The sequence below is a fragment of the Tachysurus fulvidraco genome, chromosome 14 (genome assembly GCF_022655615.1).
Source record: "Tachysurus fulvidraco isolate hzauxx_2018 chromosome 14, HZAU_PFXX_2.0, whole genome shotgun sequence".
In the NCBI taxonomy this organism is placed as follows: Eukaryota; Metazoa; Chordata; class Actinopteri; order Siluriformes; family Bagridae; genus Tachysurus; species Tachysurus fulvidraco.
In genome coordinates this window covers 790,351-815,350 of record NC_062531.1, presented here as the reverse complement: position 1 = coordinate 815,350, position 25,000 = coordinate 790,351, and the positions used below count along the sequence as shown (strand labels likewise).

The 25,000-nt window shown below is 45.0% G+C and overlaps 4 protein-coding genes across 8 annotated transcripts in view; all 4 read left to right on the top strand.

The window, feature by feature from the left end:
- Positions 1-1,381, top strand: part of LOC113642623 (very low-density lipoprotein receptor-like) — a 7,413-nt gene extending 6,032 nt beyond the window's left edge. The window contains exon 5 of the mRNA XM_047800445.1: positions 1,246-1,381. The gene's annotated coding sequence lies outside the window, so the exon portion shown is untranslated. The remainder of the gene's footprint in view (positions 1-1,245) is intronic.
- The window catches only part of LOC113642636 (very low-density lipoprotein receptor-like), a 109,975-nt gene extending 100,282 nt beyond the window's left edge, over positions 1-9,693 (top strand). For all 3 annotated transcript variants that reach the window (XM_047800438.1, XM_047800436.1, XM_047800435.1), the window contains exons 11-12: positions 8,925-9,076; positions 9,314-9,693. In XM_047800438.1, coding sequence (XP_047656394.1) covers positions 8,925-9,076; positions 9,314-9,340 — 179 coding nt within the window. In that variant the 3' untranslated portion in view covers positions 9,341-9,693. The remainder of the gene's footprint in view (positions 1-8,924; positions 9,077-9,313) is intronic.
- A 3,093-nt stretch (positions 9,694-12,786) lies between these two features.
- On the top strand, positions 12,787-23,637 carry LOC113642616 (N-acetyllactosaminide beta-1,3-N-acetylglucosaminyltransferase 3-like). Of its 2 annotated transcripts, none has more exons than XM_047800443.1 (3): positions 12,787-12,892; positions 14,367-14,397; positions 22,078-23,637. In XM_047800443.1, the coding sequence occupies exons 2-3, from the start codon at positions 14,373-14,375 to the stop codon at positions 23,253-23,255; spliced, it is 1,203 nt and encodes a 400-aa protein (XP_047656399.1). In that variant the 5' UTR covers positions 12,787-12,892; positions 14,367-14,372; the 3' UTR covers positions 23,256-23,637. The 2 variants fall into 2 exon arrangements, with proteins under 2 accessions (XP_047656399.1, XP_047656400.1); XM_047800444.1 differs by lacking the exon at positions 12,787-12,892 and adding an exon at positions 13,501-13,524.
- Positions 12,834-25,000, top strand: part of LOC113642617 (N-acetyllactosaminide beta-1,3-N-acetylglucosaminyltransferase 3-like) — an 82,778-nt gene continuing 70,611 nt past the window's right edge. Inside the window, exons 1-2 of one of the 2 annotated variants that reach the window (XM_047800433.1) lie at positions 12,834-12,892; positions 14,367-14,397. In XM_047800433.1, coding sequence (XP_047656389.1) covers positions 14,373-14,397 — 25 coding nt within the window. In that variant the 5' untranslated portion in view covers positions 12,834-12,892; positions 14,367-14,372. Of the gene's footprint in view, positions 12,893-14,213; positions 14,253-14,366; positions 14,398-25,000 lie in introns of those variants that run through there. The other variant, XM_047800431.1, reaches the window with a different exon arrangement.

Genomic DNA, 25,000 nt, shown 5'->3' with positions numbered 1-25,000 from the left:
GGGGACTGACATCTGCTCCACACAGACTCTCCACTGTTGTCCCACAGGGCTCAGTACTTGGTCCTCTTCTTTTCTCCCTGTATACTCACTCTCTTGGTGAAATTATTTCATCACATGGGTTCTCTTACCACTGCTATGCTGATGATACACAACTTATCTTTTCTTTCCCACCCTCAGATGCCACAGCTTCTGACCGGATCTCAGCATGTCTGGTAGAAATTTCATCATAGATGACTGCTTATCAGTTAAAGCTCAATCCTAGCAAAACTAAACTGCTGATCATCAGGTGATTCATCCCCAGGTCATGATCTTGCTATATCCTTGCAAAACGATCTGATCTCTCCTTCAGCCACAGCTCGCAACCTTGGGGTAACCATGGACAATCAACTGTCCTTGTCCTCTCATGTTGCTAATGTGACTCGCTCATGTCGGTTTCTTCTATACAACATTAGAAGTATTCGGCCATTTTTGTCCACACAGACTGCTCAGGTACTTGTTCAGTGTCTTGTCATTTCAACACTGGATTACTGCAATTCACTGCTGGCAGGTCTACCTATGAACGCAATCCGTCCTCTGCAAATGATCCTTGTTTTCAACCTGCCAAAGTTCTCCAAAGTCCCCCCCCGCTGCTGCGATCCCTCCACTGGCTTCCGGTAGCTGCACGCATCCGATTCAAAACACTCATGCTGGCCTACAAAGCCAAAAATGGACCAGCTCTTACCTCAAAGCCCTCATCATTCCTCGCACTGCACCCCGCAACCTCCGATCTACCAGCACTGCTCGACTGGGTCCACCATCAAGAGGCAAGTATACTACAAGACTCTTCTCTGTTCTGGCACCAAGTTGGTGGAATGAACTTCCCCTAGAGGTCCGGACAGCTGAGTCACTGGCTATTTTCAAGCGGTGGTTGAAGACCTACTTATTCAGGAAACACTTCAAATAGCACTTCTTTCCTTATCTTTTGCAAAAAAAAAACAAAAAAAAACCTTTGACACTTTTTCATTGTAACTTTGAACAAATGTTTTAAACTCATGGTATCTTGTGTATGTGTCCTAGTGAACCAGCATTAATGTATTCAATGTTAGAGATTTAAGCACTTATGTACGTCGCTCTGGATCAGGGCGTCTGCCAAATGCTGTAAAAGTAAATGTAAATAATGTAATAATGTGTGTGTGTGTGTGTGTGTGTGTTGTGTGTGTGTGTGTGTGTGTGTGTGTGTGTGTGTGTGTGTGTGTGCATACACAGTGTAGTGTGTACTGGACTGACAGGCTTAAATCTGCGATCTGCCATGCTGGTAAACACAACAAGGCTCTGCTTAAAGTCACCCTGATCTCTGGAGGGAGCTCTCCAGCAGGATTGCTCATCTACCACCGGCTCCTGCAGCCTCCAGGTGAGCACTAAGCTGTGACGGCTCCATCACACAAACCTTGGGCATCAGGCTTTACAGCTACTCTCTTCAGCCAGAACTTTTATCGGGTGGAGGAATCATGAGGAGCTACAAATACCAATGGATTTTAGTGCAGAATCTTTAGAAGGTCAGTGTTAGTGAATGAAGCAGCCAGAGTCCAGGCCTGAATCACACTAAACCACTGTGTGGAGACCTGAAGCTGTGTCCAGGAGACCGTCTGATGTAAATGTTGCAGTCGAGACGCTGAGACTCAAAAACACAGAGTGGTGAAATCAGATCAAAAGCTGCTTTTATTTCCCTTAAAATAGCTGCTTGATTTCCAGTTTTAGGAGCTTTAGTTTCACACCGAGTTGAAAGAATGTTCTGATTTGCCTTCAGCTTTTATGAACACAGAAACCTGTCATTATGACAATCTTGTGACAACCTTCTGTATCTGTTGTTCATCATTCTGAAGAATTACTCAAAAACTCCACCTAGTTATTATTTAAAGGCTGTGTTTTCTGGATCTGTATCGATGTTAAGTGTAGGTGTAAATATAACATCCTCCCTTCTCTGACCTTTAAACAAAACAGGATTTTTTTGTAAAAGATGCCACTGATCAAATGAACGACTTCTTGAAGTGATGTGAATGATTTCAGGCAGCATGTCCTTTACATCACGGCTTTTCAACAACATTGAAGCGTCACTTCAGTACAGATTCAGTACAAATTTCCCAAAAACCTTCAGTGTCGACATAATTCAGTTCAATTCAATTTTGGGGATAAATACTAACATATTTAAATATATTTAATATAATCTTGAATTTTTGTATTATATTAATATTTATATTAACTTTGTTTTATGTTTGTTCTGTAGAGCTGCTTTGAGACAAGGTCCATTGTTAAAAGCTCTATAGAAATAAATTTGAATTCAAATTTTATTTGTATTGCACATAAAAAGTGGACATTGTCTCAAAGCAGCTTTACACTGAGAGTGGGATTATAAATCATTATAAACACAGAGTGGGATTTTAAGTAAGACCCCAGAATTCCTCATAGTAAACACGTACAAAATGACTGGATGACTTTGAGCACATTCCATCTAGAGAATCGAAAACCTGCAGAGCAAGAACCGCCAGCTACAGGACGAGTGTTTATTAAAATAGAATCTTTATTTGTCTCATTATTAAAGCATCACATTTAAGGCATGTGGCTCAGAATGTATTCTGAATACAGTTCAGATATCATAGAAATGTTAGACATTCCGTTCTTGTGAGTCACAGATATTTGGGTCTGAAAATCATCTGGATGGTCAGTAGGGTGTCTTCTGATTGAGTCCTTTTAACCTCCCTGGTTTTACGCATTCATGCTTGTGGAAGTGGTTGATGCCTTATGATGTTTATTTCCCTTTCGAGGGAACTCGACACTGCGTCTGGGCCGACACTATGGGAACGCTTCTGTGAGGAATTTGTGTCTGAAGCTCTGTGTGCAAACACGCCAATAATGGCTCAGGAAGGACACATGACGAAGTGATTGCATGCCAGTAAGTCCATGTAAGGGCATCTATATCACAATACTCCAGCTTCTTTGTCTTCAGGAAGCGCTCTCTGTATGTGTGTCAATTGTTTGTCCTGTCTGTCTAGTGTAGGGAGAGAAAAATATATATTTCAGGGAAAGCTAGGTGAGAAAAATAGTAATATGTTGCAATCTAAGCACTTTAAGAGATGCTTAATCCCTGCTTTATCACGGGGGAGGACACGCACTCTCTTTGTATTGTTTGTTTTGGAGAGGCGCATGCTCAGTCTGCTCTCGAGGGAGCCGGCTGTGTGCATTGTGAGGGATTCCATCTGTATACTCTCCTATCCCGCCTGGCGATTTCTCCCGACCCGGAATAGAGCATGCTGCTTTCCGCACCGGGCTCTGACCGTTGTCTAACTTCAGACCGCAGGCCCCCTTCATGCAGGCGGCTGCCATTTTTCCCAGACCTCCATGCCGAAGTGTCGAGGTCTTGGAGAAATCCATTTTCAGCGCATATTTTTTACGCCATGTCTGACTATTTAGCCATTATAGAGCTTGAAAGCCATGGGTATGGGGCAATGCCTGGAATTGAAGAGATGCTTACAGGCCATCTCTTCCCTACATCGCCCACATGGAGGAAACCTGCCTTCCATTCTAGCTTTGCAGGACTACTTCAGCCTTTGTGGGTAAGGCTTACATGGCAGCAGGCCGAGCAGGTGCGGCCCTGCACATCATGGCAGTTTTGCATTCCTATCAGTCTGACCTGCTGACAGAGCTTGACGGTGGCCAGGGGTTGGGACCTCAGGTGGTATCTGAGCTTCAACGAGCCACAGCAAAGCAGACGCTCCACTCCATAGGCTGTGCAATGGCTGCGCTGGTTGCCACGGAGAGGCACCTGTGGCTCAATTATATTAAAGATAAGGATATGTCCTCTCTCCTGCATGCCCCGGTGTCACCTCAGAGCTTGTTCGGCAATGCAGTGAGTACTGTCGTCGACAGAAACCAGGAGGTAAAATGCCAGTCGGCAGCATTCAGGGAGGTTCTCCCTCGTCCCGGCGAGCAGCCTGGGTCATCTTCCAGCCGCACCCAACCCCCTCCTAGATCACTCATGGCAGTAAGGAGGGTTAATGTGGCTGCCCGTGTCCCCCCTGTCTAAGACTAGGGAGGTCGGTCGGCATACCCGGACCCAGACCCAGTACCTGAGGGCTGGGGTTTCTTGGAGTGTCCCAATCAGGACGGCTCCCCCTACTGCCTGCCCAGCCGCCTCCGGCGTTTAGGGGATCAGTAGGGTCTGTGCCTGCTCCCCTTCCTTGCACGGATCTCCCCGGGTTAGCACTTGCCAGTGCGCTGTTTCAGGGCACCCAGGAGGTCTGCATGAGGTTGACACCAATATCAGACAACTAGGCAGCATGGAAACTTCTGCCAGATGTGTCTTGGTGGGTCCTGGGTACTGTAGAAAAGGCTACAGGATCCAGTTCTCCTCTCGTCCACCGCTGAACATCGACGGATCATCTGTAGATATCGTCAAGAGCACCAAATCACCTGGTCACTCAACACCAGCGCCATCACCAAGAAAGCCCAGCAGCGTCTCTACTTCCTACGAAGACTGAGAAAGGCACATCTCCCTCCCCCCATCCTGACCATGTTCTACAGAGGGACCATTGAGAGCATCCTGAGCAGCTGCATCACTGTCTGGTTTGTGAACTGTACGATCTGGGATCGTAAAAAACCCTGCAGCGGATAGTGAGGACAGCGGAGAAGATCATTGGGGTCTCTCTTCCCTCTATCATGGACACTTACACCACACGCTGCATCTGCAAAGCCAACAGCATTGTCTGACCCCACACACCCCTCACACACACTCTTCACCCTCCTGCCGTCTGGAAAAAGGTACCGAAGCATTCGGGCCCTCACGACCAGACTGTGTAACAGTTTCTTCCCACAAGCCATCAGACTTCTCAATAACTGAACTGTACTATACTGAGCACAACATACACACACATCATCTGTATGGACTGCATAGACCCTCACAAAACACACACTGTTTTGCACACTTTTCTGCTGTTTTTGCACATACTGTCCAACATTTCAGCTGTTTTTGCACATATTGTAAAATATCTCAGCCATTACGCACATGTTCATTCTAATGTTACTGCACAAAATACTGTTTGAACATTCAGTATTTACACTGTTCGGTCGGCGCTGTTTCTGTTACTGTTTATTGTCTTTTGTGTATTGCATTTTTTTGTACTTTTTGTATTCTCTTGTAACTTTTGTCTGCACTGTTTTTTGTCCTGCACTGTCTTTTGTCCTGCACTGTCTTGTTTGTCTTGTCCTGCACTGTTTGCACCAGGTTTCACAGTTGCACTTTATGTGGCTAAGACTACTTACATGTCCTTAGCCCTGTCTTTATTTTATGTAGCACCTTGATCCTGGAGAAATCTTGTCTCATTTCACTGTGTACTGTAACAGCTATATATGGTTGAAATGACAATAAAAGCTTCTTGACTTGACTTGTGTTTTCAGGGTGTCTTGCCCACGATCGTTGGCAGGCACCAGGCTGTGTTTCTCCAAGAGGAACTTCTCTTGCTCCTGAGGAAAGGGGCCATAGAGCATGTAACCCTCCCTGAGATGGGCTCTGGCTTTACAGCCAATATTTTGTTGTTCCCAACAAGGACGGGAGGCTGCGTCCGATTTTGGACCTGTGGGCCCTGAACTGTACTCTGAAGACTTACAGGTTCAGGATGTTCGCGCTCAAGGTTATCGTGTCCCAGATCAGGTCCAAAGACTGTTTTGTGATGATCGACCTCGAGGGTGCTTATTTTCATATAGGCATTCTACCAGAGCACAGGAAGTTCCTCAGGTTCACTTTTGGGGGCGAAGTGTACCAGTATTGTGTTCTTCCTTTTGGCTTACCCCTTTCAGCACGCACATTTACAAAGTGCATGGACGCTGCCCTGACACCGTCGGGTCTCCAGGGCATCCGTGTACTGAATTACCTGGATGACTGGCTCATTCTGGCCCAATCGAATGCTATGGTGGCCAGTCATCGAGATGCTGTGCTTGCCCATATGAGGTCTCCAGGCCTCAGGTTGAATCCAGAGTGTGTGTGCTTTCTCCTTCTCAGAGAACCACCTTTCTGGTGATAGTTTGGTATCCACCACGATGCGGGCACATCTGTCTCTTGCTCGGGTGGCTTCCATCTGGTCAGCTGTGAAAGTTATTCAGCTAGGCCGAGGCCTCTTTTTCACCGAGGGACAGAGGGTGCTCGGCCTCATGTTGGCAGCAACCAACTTTATCCCTTTGGGTCTGCCTCACATGAGGCAGGGTCTGCCTCACATTCGAGCTCTGCCTCAGGAGTCCGGGCTTTCATCCTCACAGCCATCCCTTCAGGGTATGCGCTGTGGGCTTCGTACCCTTCTTATGTGGAAAAGACCCTGGTTCCAGGCCTTGGGTCCCACTCTAGGGGCGTGTCACCGTTGCAGGATTCTTTCGACGGATGCCTCACTTTCGGACTGGGGAGCGGCCTTGGATGGCCATCCTGCCCAGGGTCTATGGGAGGTCTATAATCAACCTTTTTTGGCACAGTAGATTCTGCTTTGGGCAGAGACCAGGTTCCTTTTGCTGAGAGTGATTTACATTCCATGTAAATCGGGAGGCAGACTTCCTGTCGAGGCAATTGCTGAGGCCCGGGGAGTGACATCTCCACCCCACGTGGTGTCGCGAATTTGGCAAATTTTTGCCCGGCGGAAGTGGATCTGTTCGCCTCCAAGGAGTCGACCCACTGTCCTCCGGGGCTTTCCCTCTCTCATCCGGCCCCTATGGGCCTGGAAGTCTTTGTATGGACGTGGCCGAGGCTCCATCTGTATGCCTTCCCCCGTAGCTCTGCTCCCACAAGTCCTAGCCAAAGTGCACCACGACTGGGTCAAACTTCTCCTCGTTGCCCTTCGTTGGCTCTCTCGAGTTGATCCACAGTCCTAGCCTCCCTTCTGAACGGAACTCCATGGGACGTTCCCGTCAGGGTGGATCTCCTCTCTCAGGCACAGGGGGCAATACACCCCCGCCTTTAGATGTGGAAGCTTCGGGTCTGGCCTCTGAGGTGGACTAGTTACTAGAGGCAGGCCTCTCATCTGAGGTGACAGAGACTCTACAGAATGCTAGGGCTCCTTTCACTAGGAAGCTATATGCTCTGAAATGTAGGATTTTTTTTGTCTCTGGTGCGATGAACACTGTCAGGATCCAGTTCACTGCCCGGTTGGTACAGTGCTGGAGTTCCTGCAGTCATTTCTTGGTGCCTGTCCCCATCTACTTTACAGGTGTACATGGCCGCCATTGCTGCGAACCACAAGCCTCTCCTTGGGATCTTCTTGGGTAGGCACCCTCTGGTCTCTCACTTTGTGCATGGTGTCAGGCGGCTGACCTCTCTGTGGTCCTGGAGGGGTTGCTGGAAGACCACTTTGAACCCATAGAGTCAGCCTCTGAAAAGATTCTGACCCCAAAGATGGCTTTGCTCCTAGCTTTGGCCTCTCTCAAAAGAGTGAGAGATTTGCAGGCCTTGTCAATCGCCCCCCAACTGCCAAGAATTTTCCCCCTGGCATGTCCAAGTCTATTCTGCACCCCAGGGCAGGATATGTCTCTAAGGTGCCCAGGATGGCTGGCGTGGGCCTACTCTTCCCCGCCTCATGAGTCAGCGGAACAGGAGAGGCTGCATTTGCTTTACCCAGTAAGGGCCTTGAGGACTTATGTCCACCGCTCTAGTTTGTGGAATAACTCCTCTGCCCTTTTTGTCTGTTTTGGGGGCCGGAATGAGGGTAATACGGTTTCCAGGCATCACCTGGTGCACTGGGTGGTGGAGGCTATTAACTCAGGCATATGAGTTGTGCGATCTTGCCTCACCTCTCGGCATCATAGCTCACTCCACTAGGAGTATTGCCTCATCCAGTGCCTTGGCCAGTGGTGTCCCCCTTGATGATATTTGTGCTGCGGCAGGTTGGTCCTCACCCCACACCTTTTATGAGGTTCTATATCCTGTACTTGGACCCCACTCCAGGGTCCCAGGTCCTGCTGGGCCATTGATGGTCTGTTCTGTTCGTGCTTTCTCATGGCCTCTGGCACAGTCATCGACCAGTGCGTGGCGGCATGGGTATTGCCCTTATATGGACTTACTGGCACGTAATCACTTCGTCACGTGTCCTTCCCGAGCCATTAAATTGGTGTGTTTGCACACAGAGCTTCAGATACTTCAGACCTCATGGAAGCGATCCCATAGCGCCAGCCCTGACGCAGCATGTCGTTTCTTTCTCAGGGAACCGAGTTACAAACGTAACCTGGTGTAGTTTTTTCGTTAGAACTGGTTTCTGTGGGAGAAAAGTGTCATTTTAATTTAGTTACATTGTGAGTGTTCAGATTTTGAGTTCATCTGCTTCCATACAACATGTCTCAGACAATGCAGGACAAATGATATTACACAAAAGACAATAGACAAAAGCAGCACTGAGCAGTGTACATGCTGTATGTTCTACAGTAGAGGTTAGGTTAGAAAAATTATGTTAATGTGAGATTATATGTCTTAATGTGAGATTAGATTAAACTTCGAATGTATCTGTATCTGTATTTGTTTATTTTATTCTCAGTGTCAGACATGGCCACGTCTTTTATTGTCATTCCATCCATATATATCTGACACACTACGTCAGACACGGCCACGTCTCCGGCTAAGTCTTCCATGCTGGGCTCAGACTCTGCCTACATCTGGATCCTCTCTCTGATTGGTTAGTCAGTAATGTTTACAATTATTTTTATCTACTAATTCATGTGTTTATTTGGCTCATTTTTTATCATCTAGTCTCTCATATGAATAATTTTTCTGAATCTTTGTCTATATATTTATTGATTTTCTCTTTATTCTAGAGTTTTAATGTCACAGCAAGTGAAAGAACAAAAGAGTTGTTCTTCTTGTTCCTGTTTTTCTCCTTATCACATCATCATCTCTTTGGTCTCCCTGTTTTTTTCCTCTCTAGTTTTCTCCAGTGTTCTTTTTGCTGCTCTGTTTCACTACCGGAGAACTGGAACCTTCTCATCGTCTCTCTCTCAGTTCCCTGGAGAATCCACGATGAAGGAGTCACAGGATCCACTCGTAGCAGCAGGAGACCCCGAGACACATGAAGACAAAGTAATAAAACTAATAAAACATTACACACAGGCTGCTTACAGATGGGGAAAGAGGGAGGGAGAATTATTTACCTGATATTGTGATTATATATTTATTTATTTAACATTTTGTTATTTATTAAGTCCTGACTATAAAACACGAATTGTGTTTAAAATGCCACGTGTATTTCTTCAGTCTGTAAATGGCATAAACAATAAAATTAGACATTCAGAGTTGTTAATTTTTTTTTTCCCACAGGAAATCATGGCCCCTGTTCCTGTCTGAAGTGACAGAAGAAAAGAGAGATTGTGCGTGCATGGGGGTGCACAAGTGTGTGTGTATGTGTGTGTATGTGTGTGTGTGTGTGTGTGTGTGTGTGTGTGTGTGTGTGTGTGTGTGTGTGTGTGTGTGTGTGTGTGTGTGTGTGTTTGCACGTGTGTGCATCTGTGGGTTTGTTTATGGGTCTGTTGTGTTTGTTTGTGAGTGGGTGTGTCAAACTGATGATGGCTATGAATGTTTTTTTTTTTTGGCGGGGAAACAATGCTGTAGTTGTATTTATTAGTTGAGAAATTGAAATGTATTTATTTGTGGTTCCTTCAGATCATCTTGCTGAAATAAAAAAGTAAACATGTGACAAGTCAAGAGTGTGAGCAATAAACTGTCTTTATTTATTTTGTATTTTTTGTTGATGATAATTTTGTTAATAATAATTTAGTAATAATATTGTGATCACCAGAGTAGGTGTGAGTCACTTGTGGAAGTGTTTGGTGCCTTATGCTTGTTAGAACTGGTTTCTGTGGGAGAAAAAAAATTCAATTTTATTTATATCATTTATATTATTTTATACTATATAATTTTAACTAAATAAATTGTGAGTGTTCAGATTCTGAGTTGATCTGCTTCCACACAACATGTCTCAGTAATAAACTATACACTGAAGGTGGACTTTTAATATCACTCTTAATATTCTACATGACATTATTTTCGCTGGAAACCAGTTATGAAGAAAGAGTTTAAGTCTTGTGTTGTATTACACTATCATGGTCTTCATTAAGAGAGGAATGTTATAGAAGAATGTTTTCCTCTGGTCATTATTCAGTGTTGCCTGAAGCCATGATCAGTGTTTTTCAGGTTAAACGTGTTCGAAAGCTCAGCTTGGAGTCGTCGCAGTTGAGCCAATAATTTGCTCTGTTCTCATATTGTGTCCTAAGATTTCACACAATTTGTCTCATTTGTGAAAATAAATGACTTTATCCTGACTTCTGTGGCAATGGGGTGTGTGATTGTGCGATTGTTAGAGTTGGTGTGTGTGTGTGTGTGTGTGTGTGTGTGTGTGTGTGTGTGTGTGTGTGTGTGTGTGTGTGTGTTTGTGAGAGTTCTTGTGATGGTTGTTGTGGCGAGCCCTCGAGTTGTCGAGCTGGGGCCATGACATAAAGATTCAGCAACCTGGAAACAGCATGAAGGACAAAGATATGGAGGAGCTATTAGGAAGTCTGGAGCATGACCTCATACGTGGTGGTGTTTAAAGCCTCAACATTTTGTTAGGGGCAAATAGCTGGAAACTTCAACAAAGGTGTTTCTCAGACCTGCTTGAAAGAGCTAAACATCTTCAGGCATCAAACCTAATGTTTGTTTTTTCATTTGAAACTTGAGTGATTTGTGTATTTACTCTGCAATCAGCCGAGAGGGAAATAAAGACCAAATTTTATTTATATACTAAGTCAAGGCATTCCTTATGCACCGCCCAAATGGCAGCCTGTTGCAGCAGCTTTCTTTAAGTTTGTACTCTTTTATTTATTTATAGTGTTCTGGCACATTGTGGTTTTTTTTTAGTGTATGTGTGTAATTGGGACGAATGAAGGTATATCTTATCTTATCTTATCTTATCTTATCTTATCTTATCTTATCATTGTTTTTCCACAGGAAATCATGGCCCATGTTCCTGTCTGAAGTGACAGAAGAAAAGAGAGATCGTGCCTGACAAGTGTTTGGGTCGGTGGGTGTGTGTGGGTGCACAAGTGTGTGTGTCTGTGGGTTTGTTCAAGGGTGTGTGAGTGTTTGTGGGTGTGTTGTGTTTGTTTGCGGGTGTCACATTGATGATGGCTGTGAATGTTTTTTTTAGTGGGAAAACAATGCTGTAGTTGTATTTATTAGTTCATTTATTCATTTTCGCCCGGTTATCCGAACTTCTCGGGTCACGGGGAGCCTGTGCCTATCTCAGGTGTCAAAGAATTTTAAAATGGATCCTAAAATGTATGGGCAGCCAATGAAGTGATGCTAAAATAGGGGAAATGTGCTCATATTTGTGCGGCCAGTTAACAGACGTGCTGCAGCGATTTGAACCATCTGCAGACGAGCAACAGAAGACCTACTGATCCCCACATACAGTGTGTTACAGTAATCCAACCGAGTGGTTACAAAGGCATGAATTACTATCTCAAAGTGATGCCTTGAAAGAAATGGCTTTACTTTGGCCAGCTGCCTCAATTGAAAATAGCTTGATTTAACAACTGCCCTGATCTGACAGTCAAGCTTAAGGTCAGTGTAGATTTTAACCCCTAGATTAGTTATGGTTTGTTTGTTGTACTGGGCCAAGGCCCCCAAATCAACCGAAGGAGTCCCAGTGGTGCCACCAAAAACCATCACCTCTGTCTTTTTTCAGTAAAACTCAAAAAATTAAGAGACATCCAGGTCTGGATATCAGCAAGACACTCGAGTAACGGTCTGACAGTGTCGTTCTTTTTAAGAGGCACATCAATCTGGATAGAAGTGGAAAGACATGCCATGCTTTCTGATTATTGATCCTAGTGCGAGTAAATCCAAAGAGAAAAGAAGAGTGTCACGAGCAACGAACCGCCATCCGAGCGTCACCATAGAGACGCGTCCCTGGATTGTTACAGTTCGATCTGTGTATTGCTGCACAGTCGTGAGTCAGCAAGGAGAACAGCAGTGGGCTGAGCACACAGCCCTGAGGGGCTCCAGTGTTCAGTGTGGTGGTGCTGGAGATGCTGTTCCCGATCCAGACTGACTGAGGTCTCCCAGTCAGGAAGTCCCGGATCCAGATGCAGAGGGAGGTGTTCAGTCCCAGCTGAACTAAAGTCTATGAACAGCCTTTATACATTAGTGTCTTTATTGTCCAGGTGGGTGAGGGCTAAATAAAGGGCCGTGGCATTGGCATGGTTTCTACGATACACAAACTGTAGGGGGTCCAGTGAGGGTGGTAACTGGGTCTTCATGTGCCTCATGACGAGCTTATCGAAGCACTTCATAACGATGGGTGTGAGTGCAATGGGGCAATAGTAATTGAGTCATTGTTTGTGTGTGTTTGTGTGTATGCATGTGTGTGTGAAAAAAAAGGGTTTATTTTGTGTGTGTGTGTGTGTGTGTGTGTGTGTGTGTGTGTGTGTGTGTGTGTGTGTGTGTGTGTGTGTGTGTGTGTGTGTGTTTCTGGGTGGCTGAAAGGGAAAATGTACCTCTGTGGGTGTGATTTCACTATTTCTGTGTTGCACAATCTTATTTTCCCATCTTCTCCTGTCTCTTCCTCTCTGTTCAGGGGAGGGCCTATAGATTACTAACAAGTGTTTAAACTGGTAATGCTGAAATGAACTTCTGTGTTCAGAGCACACACACACACACACACACACACACACACACACACACACACACACACACACACACACGCACACAAACACACACACGCACACACACACACACACACAAACACACGCACACAAACACACACACGCACACACACACACACACACACACATCCTGATGGCTGATACTTTCTCTTCTTAACCTCTTTCATTGTCCAGCTTGTTTAAGTTCATATTACAGGTAAATCTTTTTTATTTATTGTGTGTGTGTGTGTGTGTGTGTGTGTGTGTGTGTGTGTGTTTGTGTGTGTGTTCAGTTGCTTCAGCTTTTCATGTGGTGTAGAAATGAACAGTAATCATAAAAGTAGAGAGAGTTTCTTTTCTGTCTGAGTTTCTCTCTGTTTGTTCCTTACTGACTAAGTTAAGGTTTGTCCTGAGAGACTTGTGAACAGTTTGATGTCTGATTTTAAGTCCTTTATAAATTTCAGTCCTTTATAAATAAATTTAAATTTGTATCACATGTAAATGTAAAAGGAATAATGAACAGAAGACACAGAAGACATTATTCAAGTAATTAAGATTTCATTCTTTTCCATTTATGGTTATGGTGTTAGTGCGAGGGAAAAAACTCTAAATATTTAATATTTATTTATTATTAAATTAATTTAACAATATTAATAATATTTAATTAGTGAATTCCTGTTAATCCTTATTTTAATCCCCTCATTTAAGAAATGATATTTTATTAGATATGTAAGTAATGAGCTGCGTGTGTGCATGTGTGTGTTCGTGGGCGTGTGTGTTAGCGCGTGTGCGTAAGCGAGTGTGTGTGTGAGCGTGTGTGTGGACCCAGTTAGACGAGGTGATGCTGTGGTATGTTGATTTGTTTATCTACACTTTTGCAGTGAAATACTTTATGCATCTGTCTGGTATAAGAATAAAAGGTGATACAATTTAGGATAAAAAAAGAAAAAAGGAGATAGATAAATAAAAATGTATAAACTATATAAGAAAACTATATCAAAAATGATATAAAATATGAAAATAGGAGGAGACATATTGTATGTACATATGCATAAAGATTTTCCTTAAAGTGTCCAGATACAGTATGGTGTGTAAATAGTGTATAAAGTGGCACTGTGCTGTACAAGTCCAGAGTTAAAGTGATTTTCTAGTCAGTGTGTGTTGTGTTGTGTAAAACGTAACGTTTAACATTCTTCTGTGACGAAGTTTTATAAGATTCCTGTGTAACAGAACAGTATGAAGGTGTCTTCATGTCTTTCTTCTGTCTTGTTGTACTTAATGCTCACCTCTTACAACTGGGAATAGGTGTACCTGACCTGGGGGGTGGGGGGTGGGGGATGTTTGCATTTAAAACAAATGTGAAGTTCAGACACATCAGGCTGAAACAGATCAAATGCTACACACACATGGGCACACACACGGGCACACACACACACACACACACACACACACACACACACACACACACACACACACACACACACACACACACACACACACACACCTTCTGTAATTTGGCTGTCAGCTTTCTGGTTTCTGAGTCTGAAAGCTTTATGTTTCAGTGCACAGACACTCAGGTAACATGTTTTGTGTATTTTCCCCCCAGCTTTGTGTAAAGAAGAAATAAAGTGAACGTTATGTCTGTGTCTGTTTCGCTCTCTGTATTAACACAAGGTCTGAAACTGTTTCAGGTCAAAATGGTGGTGCTGCAGAGGATTTTCGGTAAGCAATGAAATCTCCATTTTACTGCTTTCTCTCTACACTGTGTCACCAATCTGTGACTTTATACACATTTCCTGGAGATCACAAATAAATACACAGAACATACTTGGAAATGTTAGAGTTGAGATAAATGAGTATACTGTGAGCTGTATTTGGTGGTGGAATGAGGAAACACAGGACAACATTCAGAGGAAGAGGCTAAAAAGAAGTGAGGTGTAGAAAGGACTGAAGAAAGTAGAAATGATTACAAGGAATCACAGAGAGAGTGAAGAGGGACGTGATGAAGACAAAGCAGAAAGCATACGATGAGTTGTACACAGGGTTAGACATGAGGAAGGTGAGGAGGACTTGTACAGATTAGGGAGACAGAGATAGAGATGGGAAGGTGCTGACAGGTGAGGACAGTGTGCAGAGAAGATGGAAGGAGTATTTTGAAGAGCTGATTTGTGAGGAAAATGACAGGGAAAGACTGGAAGAAGAAGTGAATAGGATGAGGTGAGGAAGGATCTGAGGAGAATGAAAGTCAGTGGTAGTAAGACAGAATAAATGTGTATGAACGAGAGAGAGTGTTGTGTGTGTGACAGAAGAGTGTCAGGAGTGTTGTGTGTGTGACAGAAGAGTGTCAGGAGTGTTGTGTGTGTGTGTGTGACAGAAGAGTGTCAGGAGTGTTGTGTGTGTGTGACAGAAGAGTGTCAGGAGTGTTGTGTGTGTGTGTGACAGAAGAGTGTCAGGAGTGTTGTGTGTGTGACAGAAGAGTGTCAGTGGTGTTGTGTGTGTGACAGAAGAGTGTCAGGAGTGTTGTGTGTGTGTGTGTGACAGAAGAGTGTCAGGAGTGTTGTGTGTGTGACAGAAGAGTGTCAGAAGTGTTGTGTGTGTGTGACAGAAGAGTGTCAGGAGTGTTGTGTGTGTGACAGAAGAGTGTCAGAAGTGTTGTGTGTGTGTGACAGAAGAGTGTCAGGAGTGTTGTGTGTGTGACATAAGAGTGTCAGGAGTGTTGTGTGTGTGACAGAAGAGTGTCAGGAGTGTTGTGTGTGTGTGACAGAAGAGTGTCAGGAGTGTTGTGTGTGTGTGACAGAAGAGTGTCAGGAGTGTTGTGTGTGTGTGACAGAAGAGTGTCAGGAGTGTTGTGTGTGTGTGACAGAAGAGTGTCAGGAGTGTTGTGTGTGTGTGTGACAGAAGAGTGTCAGGAGTGTTGTGTGTGTGACAGAAGAGTGTCAGTGGTGTTGTGTGTGTGAAAGAAGAGTGTCAGGAGAGTTTTGTGTGTGTGTGTGTGTGTGTGACAGAAGAGTGTCAGGAGAGTTGTGTGTGTGTGACAGAAGAGTGTCAGGAGTGTTGTGTGTGTGACAGAAGAGTGTCAGGAGTGTTGTGTGTGTGTGTGACAGAAGAGTGTCAGGAGTGTTGTGTGTGTGACAGAAGAGTGTCAGTGGTGTTGTGTGTGTGTGACAGAAGAGTGTCAGGAGTGTTGTGTGTGTGTGTGTGACAGAAGAGTGTCAGGAGTGTTGTGTGTGTGACAGAAGAGTGTCAGGAGTGTTGTGTGTGTGTGACAGAAGAGTGTCAGGAGTGTTGTGTGTGTGACAGAAGAGTGTCAGGAGTGTTGTGTGTGTGTGACAGAAGAGTGTCAGGAGTGTTGTGTGTGTGACATAAGAGTGTCAGGAGTGTTGTGTGTGTGACAGAAGAGTGTCAGGAGTGTTGTGTGTGTGACAGAAGAGTGTCAGGAGTGTTGTGTGTGTGTGACAGAAGAGTGTCAGGAGTGTTGTGTGTGTGTGACAGAAGAGTGTCAGGAGTGTTGTGTGTGTGTGACAGAAGAGTGTCAGGAGTGTTGTGTGTGTGTGACAGAAGAGTGTCAGGAGTGGTGACCCCTAACAGGAAAAGACCAAAGAAGAAGAAGACTGTTAGCTCAGACATGTGAAGAATGAGAGAGGCTGCTATCACATTCTGAGAGGAATCAGTAGGTGTGAGATCTTCCTGTAGCTCCTTTAATGTTGCTGTAGGTCTCTCAGCAGCCTCCCTGCTATGATTTTGTCCTGTTCCTGGTGATGTCACTGTGCTGCTCTGTTTCCTCCATGTTTCATTTCATTTCTATATGCTGCCACTTCACACAGAGGAGGAAAAAGTTCAGATTATTTAGCCCAGCCACCCTGCGGAGGAAACTCATTTCGGCCACCTGTATCCGGGATCTTGTCCTTTCGGTCATGACCCAAAGCTCATGACCATAGGTGAGGGTAGGAACGTAGATCGACTGGTAAATAGAGAGCTTCGCCTTGCGGCTCAGCTCTTTCTTCACCACAACAGATCGGTATATCGACCACATCACTGCAGAAGATATACCGATCCGCCAGTCGATCTCCCGCTCCATCCTTCCCTCACTCGTGAACAGGACCCCAAGATACTTAAACTCCTCCACTTGAGGCAGGAGCTCTCCACCAACCTGAAGGGGGCAAGCCACCTTTTTCCGGCTGAGAACCATGGCCTCGGACTTGGAGGTGCTGATTCTCATCCCCGCCGCTTCACACTCGGCTGCAAACCGTCCCAGTGCATGCTGAAGGTCCTGATTTGAGGAAGCCAACAGGACAACATCATCTGCAAAAAGCAGAGACGAAATCCTGTGGTCCCCAAACCTAGAAATCCTGTCCATATAAATAATGAACAGGACCGGTGACAAAGGGCAGCCCTGCCGGAGTCCAACATGCACCGGGAACAAGTCTGACTTACTGCCGGCAATGCGAACCAAACTCCTGCTCCGGTCATATAGGGACCGGACAGCCCTTAGCAGAGGGCCCCGAACCCCATACTCCCAGAGCACCCCCCACAGGTCACCACGAGGGACACAGTCAAATGCCTTCTCCAGATCCACAAAACACATGTGGACTGGTTGGGCAAACTCCCATGAACTCTCCAGCAACCTGGTGAGGGTATAGAGATGGTCCAGTGTTCCACAACCAGGACGAAACCCGCATTGTTCCTCCTGAATCCAAGGTTCGACTATCGGCCAAATTCTCCTCTCCAGTACCCTGGCATAGACTTTTCCGGGGAGGCTGAGGAGTGTAATCCCCCTGTAGTTGGAACACACCCTCCGGTCCCCCTTCTTAAACAGAGGGACAACCACCCCAGAGGCACTGTCCCCAACCGCCATACGATGTTGCAGAGGCGTGTCAACCATGACAGCCCCACAACATCCAGAGACTTAAGGTACTCAGGGCAGATCTCATCCACCCCCAGTGTCTTTCCACCGAGGAGCTTCTCAACTACCTCAGTGACCTCAGCTTGGGGGATCGACGAGTCCACAACCAAGCCCTCGGCCTCTGCTTCCTGAATGGAAGACATGTTGGTGGGGTTGAGGAGATCCTCGAAGTACTCCTTCCACCATCCGAGGATGTCACCAGTCGAAGTCAGCAGATTCCCACTCCTACTGTAAACAGTGTGAGCAGGGCACTGCTTCCCCCTCCTGAGGCGCCGGACGGTTTGCCAGAATTTCTTCGAGGCAAACCGATAGTCCTTCTCCATGACCTCACCAAACTCCTCCCAGACCCGAGTTTTTGCCTCTGCAACCACCCAGGCTGAAGCTTGCTTGGCCCTCCGGTAACTATCAGCTGCCTCCGAAGTCCCCCGAGCCAACCAGGCTCGATAGGACTCCTTCTTCAGCTTAACGGCATCCCTTACTTCCGGGGTCCACCACCGGGTTCAGGGATTGCCACAATGACAGGCACCGGAGACCTTACGGCCACAGCTCCGTGCGGCTGCATCGACAATGGAGGTGGAGAACATGGTCCACTTGGACTCAATGTCTCCATCCTCCCTTGGGATCTGGTTGAAGCTCTGCCGGAGGTGAGAGTTGAACATCTCTCTGACAGGAGACTCTGCCAAACGTTCCCAGCGGACCCTCACAGTACGTTTGGGTCTGCCACGTCTGTCCAACTTCCTCCCCACCCATCGGACCCAACTCACCACCAGGTGGTGATCAGTTGACAGCTCTGCCCCTCTCTTTACCCAAGTGTCCAAGACATACGGCCGGAGGTCAGATGAAACAACCCCAAAGTCGATCATCGACTTCCGACCTAGGGTGTCCTGGTGCCATGTGTACTGATGGACACCCTTATGCTTGAACATGGTGTTCGTTATGGACAAACTGTGACTAACACAGAAGTCCAATAACAGAACACCACTCGGGTTCAGTTTGGGGGGGGCGTTCCTCCCAATCATGCCCCTCCAGGTGTCACTGCTGCTTCCCTATGAGCATTGAAGTCCCCCAGTAGAATGACGGAGTTCCCGGTCGGGGCACTTTCTAACACCCCTCCCAGAGACGCCAAGAAGGTCGGGTACTCTACACTGCCATTTGGCCCATAAGCACAAATAACAGTGAGAGACCTCTCCCCGACCCGAAGGCACAGGGAAACGACCCTCTCTTTCACAGGGGTGAACTCCAACACATGCCCGCTGAGCTGGGGGGCTATGAGCAAGCCCACACCAGCCCGCCGCCTCTCACCGCGGGCAACTTCAGAGTAGTAGAGAGTCCAGCCTCTCGAGGAGTTGCGTTCCAGAGCCCAAACTGTGCGTGGAGGCGAGCCCAACTATCTCTAGTCGGTATCTCTCAACCTCCCGCACCAGCTCAGGCTCCTTCCCCTCACAGCGAGGTGACATTCCATGTCCCTAGAGTCAGATTCCGTGTCCGGAGATTGGGTTGCCGAGGCTCCCGCCTTTGACTGCCACCCAATCCACATTGCACCAGCCTTTTACGGTTTCTCCTGCAGGTGGTGGGCCCACAGGAGATTGGCCACACGTCGCTCCTTCGGGCTGAGCCCGGCCGGGCCCCGTGGGGTAAGACCCGGCCACCAGGCGCTCGCTTGCGAGCCTGGCTCCAGGGTGGGGCCCCGGTTGCGCCTTCCCAGGCGACGTCACAGACCTTGTTTTAATTTTCCTCATAAGGGTTTTTGAACCGCTCTTTGTCTGGACTGTCACCTAGGACCTGTTTTCCTTGGGAGACCCTACCAGGGGCAGAAAGCCCCAGACAACATAGCTCCTAGGATCTTTCAGGCACGCAAACCCCTCCACCACACACACACACACACACACACACACACACACACACACACACACACACACACACACACACACACACAGGTCACATTTAGATCTCTGTTAATAAAGTCATTACTCTACAGTGTCCAGGGGAATCCCCAGGACTGAGCTGGCCTTCCTTATCAGCTTGTCCAGTCTCTTCCTGTGTGTAGTAGTGATGCTGTTGCACCAGCAGACTAATCCATAGATGATGGCTGAGGCAAAAAAGGTCTTCACTAGGGCTCCCTGCACTCCAAAAGACCTTACTCTTCAACTGAAAGAGTTTGCTCTGCTCTATCTTAGAAATGGCATCTCTATTGTCTGTTCAGTACAATTTACTGTTCAGATGAACACCCAGGCATTCATGAGAGTCCAGAGAGTGCTTTTGTGAGAGTGTGTTTGTCTCTGCAGAAATCCACCACCAGTTCTTTGGTGTTCCCTGCATTTACCAAGGTGAGGAAGGCTTGGCCTGCAGTCTTCCTCACCTTGATCTTCCTGAGCTCCATTCTCACCTGAGCTTCTGTAAGGGGCAGTATGTAGTGGTTGGTGTGGGGGCAGGGGGGGGGGTAGTAGGGGGGTTAGGTTGGATGTGTTGTTGATCTGAGAGCAGTGCAGAGAGAGGTAGAACTATGCAGCTTGCTGTGGAAGCAGAGAAGGGGGACTGGATGGGGGTAGGTGTGGGTAGCTGATCAAATCTGTTAAAGAATAGATTCAGATCATTCACCCACTTCAGGTCACCCTCAGCCTGAAAGCTGGGCTCCTTATGACCAGTGATGGTTTTAGAGGTTGTTTTTTACAGATCAGTGGGTGAATTAATGATGAGGTTTTTCTTTTTAGTCCTCTCCTTCCTTGAAGCCATCAATTAGCTTCATTTTCACTTTATTAGAGGAGCTCATAAGTGTTAGCACCAGGATTGAAGGATTTATTACTCGGTAATTGTTATACCTGGTGGCAGTGGTGACATAATGAGGCATAACAGGATGTTAATGAAATGTATAATCTCTCAACTGTGCTTGAGGGAACTTTATAACCACTGGAAGTTTCCAGATGAGCCAAGACTGAACTCACAAACAAAACCTGACACTAACTGTACAGACAGACTGCACTATCTTACCTGGTTAATTCATTTAAATTTTACGTTAGACATTGTCACAAAGCAGCTTTATCGAAATCTATAAATTCATGATATACATTTTAAATAAACAAACAAACATACAAACAAACAAATAAATAAATAATAAGTAAGTCAGGGGTGACAATGGTGAGGAAAACTCCCTGAGTGAAGAAACCTTGAGAAGAACCAAACTGAAAAAGGAACCCAGTTCACCAAACACTCCAGTTCTGCTCCTTTACCTAAGAAAAACTGTTCTGTCCTTCAGTCACTGTACACAACCTTGGGGTAACCATACACAATTAATTGTCCTTCTGATGTTTCGTTGATGGAGCTTTTAGAGCAATTTGTATATATATTGCGATAATATATATATATATATTAGGGATGTGCAAAGCAGCCGGTATTTGTATCTGCATTTGTATTTGTTGAGGTGGTAAAAGTATTTGTATTTGTATTCGAGTAAAATTCAAAATAGGCGTAAAAATCCATTTTTTTGGAGCAGAGTGAAGGCAAAAAGGGCCAACAAGTGCTAAGCATCTCTGGGAACTCCTTCAAAACTGTTGGAAGACGATTTCAGGTGACAACCTCTTGATGCTCATCAAGAGAATGCCAAGAGTGTGCAAAGCAGTAATCAAAGCAAAAGGCGGCTACTTTGAAGAACCTAGAATATGACATATTTTCAGTTGTTTCACACTTTTTTGTTATGTACGTATATAATTCCACACGTGTTCATTCATAGTTTTGATGCCTTCAGTGTGAATCTACAATTTTCATAGTCATGAAAATAAAGAAAACTCTTTGAAGGTGTGTCCAAACTTTTGGTCTGTACTGTATGTGTGTATATATATATATATATATATATATATATATATATATATATATATATATATATATATATATATAATATAGAGAGAGAGATAATAGATTCTGGCTTGACTAATCCAATGTATTTTCAGTCCCCAAAAATTTTTTTTAAGACTTTTAAGGGGAAAGAAAGTCCAATAAATATAAAGAAGTACCATTATGCAGAGGTCTTTGGCCATGTGCGTTTGTTGGTTTTGTGTCACATGTCTGCCCCGCCCTTGTCTCTTCCTCCCTGCCTCTGCACACCTGTTCCTCATGTGTCTAAATGTGATTAGTATTTAGTCGAGCCTCTGTTGTTGTCTCCTGTTGTTTCCTGTTGTGATGTTGTCCTGTGTCATGACTTGGTTTCTGTTTTGTGCTTTTTATTTAATAAATTCTGTTTTATTTTAACGCTGTCCTGCATTTGGGTCTGTTTTACCCCCGTGTCACTGACTCAGTATTGGGTCCTTTATTATTTAACATACTGTATATAAAGAACATTGCAATAAATATAATATCACTTTTCATCTTTCAGAGAGTGCTTACAGGAAAGGAAATAATATAGTTAATATTATTACAATAACTGGAATATTCAAATATATTCTAGGTTTTTTCCCCCCCTCTGAATAAAATTGTAATCTTTATTTGATTTGATTTGATTTTTGCAGGCCACAGGAGATGTACCGGGAAGCTGGAGGTGGTGTCACTGTTCATCACGGCCACTCTGTGTTTGTTAGTAATACTGCAAATACACCTCCAGGGCAAGAAATCACAAACCACAAGACAAGACAAAGTCTTGAGAAAGCAGAAACCTGAACCACAGACATGGCCGGACATGTTTCTAAACTCAGTCCCCAAGTGTACGCTAAACTCATCTGCCTCCGAGATTCATGACTTCTCAACTTTACCTAAGATGATCCAAGACTTCCTGTTTTACCAGCACTGTCGCCATTTCCCCATGCTCCTCAACAATCCTGGAAAGTGCGGCGGACCAAAGAACTCCACAGATGTTTTCCTACTGTTGGTCATTAAGAGTTCTCCACCCAACTACGATCGGCGTGAGGTTCTGCGTAAAACGTGGGCTTTGGAGCGGCTTCATAGCGGTGTGTGGATCCGCACCGTGTTCATATCTGGAACCACAGGAGACGGTTATGAGAAGGAAAAACTGAATAAACTCCTGGAGCTGGAGAACCGCGAGTACCAGGACATTCTGCAGTGGGACTTTGATGATACCTTTTACAACCTCACACTGAAGCAGGTCTTATTCCTGGAGTGGATGGAGAGGTTTTGCCCAGATGTGCACTTTCTCCTCAATGGAGATGATGACATTTTTGCAAACACAGACAATATGGTGCAGTACCTCAAGGGCTTAGATGATAATGATGGAAGCAAACATCTTTTTACCGGCCACTTGATCCATCATGTCGGGCCGATCCGGCACCCAGGCAGTAAATACTACATCCCTGTACAAGTCCAAGAATCAGAGAGATATCCTCCCTACTGTGGCGGTGGTGGCTTCCTGCTCTCACAATTCACGTCCAGAGTTATCTACAACATGTCTCACTCCATCCCCCTGCTTCCCATTGATGATGTTTACATGGGAATGTGTCTGGAAAAGGCAGGACTTCTACCCAGACATCATATGGGAGTGAGGACAGCGGGCCTCGGGTACGTTCCCTCGGGTCAACATGAGGCAAACAATCCATGCTACTACCGTGAGGTTCTCCTGGTTCACAGGTTTCTCCCATACCAGATCTATATTATGTGGCATGAAATCCATAGAGAAGATTTGAATTGTACAAAGAGAACAGAAGGGAACGAGAATTCTGTGCTTTTCATGCTTTAAAAAGAATACTGGGGGGACAGATTTGTGAAAATCTGGGAGGACTGGGAAAGACTGGGGGTGAGAGGGGGGGACTGGGTGACATACAGTGAGAAGCTTTTAATTTAGATGATTTTATAACCAGCCAATTGCACACAGGCAAACTCAACTTAAACAATGAAAATACAAAATAAAACGAAGTGATTATGGAATGTGGGAGTCTGGGGGTTAAGGTGTTGGACTATTCATCGAAGGTCATGAGTCGTGAATCCCTTGGCCACAAACCTGCCCATGCTGGGCCCCTGAGCAAGGCCCTTAACCCTCAATTGCTCATCTAACTAACGGCATCTGCTAAATGTTGTGAATGTAATAAATATTTAAAGCAAAAAATAAACAAAAGATGCAGTTCTTATAATAATAATAATAATAATAATAATAATAATAATAATAATAATAATAATAATAATAATAATAATAATAATGCAGCTTGTTTTTTTTTACTGAGAAACTGCAAACTCCTCTAAAGTCAGAGCTGCTGTTAGAGAGAATTAATCAACATCTGACCACCAATCAGAATCCAGAACTTAGCAGCAGCTCTGTGGTAAAAGTGGTTTGAGGAACTAAACCTTAAAATTTAAACTGTTAAGCTAATTGAGTTTGCTGTGTGTTATGGTGAACATGAGGTTTTGTGTTCTTATATTATCATATATTAAACTCAGTACAGCTCGCTGGGCCTTTCAGCTGATTTGGGGTTTTTCCTCCAGCTTTGTGTAATGCTGTAGGTCATGAAGCTGTCCTCATGTCATGTGGTGATAATGTTTACTTCTTTGCCCCTGTCTTGTGGCATCTTGTGTAATTTTATTATTTTTCTTTTATAATAAAGGTACTTTCTGATTATACACTCTGGGTGTTTAGTGTGAGGTGTTCTGTGTACATTCAAAAATTTTCTTTGTGCTGCTGATGTTCAGGAGGAGGCTGTTTTCCTGGCACTAGTTCTCCAGGCTTTAATCAGAGCATGGTCCTCAACAAGCCTAACAGTGATTGTGAAGTTGCAAATGTGGACACAGTCATTGCTACAAACTGCTACACACACACACACACACACACACACACACACACACACACACACACACACACACACACACACACACACACACACAGCTCATGTAGAATAATGTTCAGAACGTCATCAGGATGCATGCATCCATGCATTCCCTTCAATAAAACCCATTTCATCTTCTGCCCTTAAAGGTGTTTTCTGCTTTAGGTCCAATGTTCTCGTTGGTTATCAGATAAAGCTTATTAATGAGTTTTAAAGAACATAAGAGCGACTTCTAAACAAATTACCTGAAATTCTGCTAATTTGGCCGCTTGCGTCTCTTCCTTCGGTGGTGTGTAAAGTTTCAGTAGCACTTGAATGGTAGCAGCTTCATATTGTGATGTTTCCATCAGCATGCTTCATGGTGACACAAGTGTTCTTGATGCTCTTGGGCTGATCCACACAACCATCCGTTCTGATGAGCTGAAATACTCAGAGCTGTGTTTCCGTTAGATCTCAGAATATTCTTCTGATTTGATGCGTTTGATGTGTGTAAATATTTTCAGATTATGGCTCTGTGAGTAAAATTCTGAAGGACACTGATTTTGTAAGATGATTTTAGCTTTTGTAAAAGATTTTCTTTACATCCTGCCTCATTATTAAACTTGAATTAATATAAGAAAATAAATGAGAAGAGTTGGATGAAGATTTCACATGAACCTGAGAAATG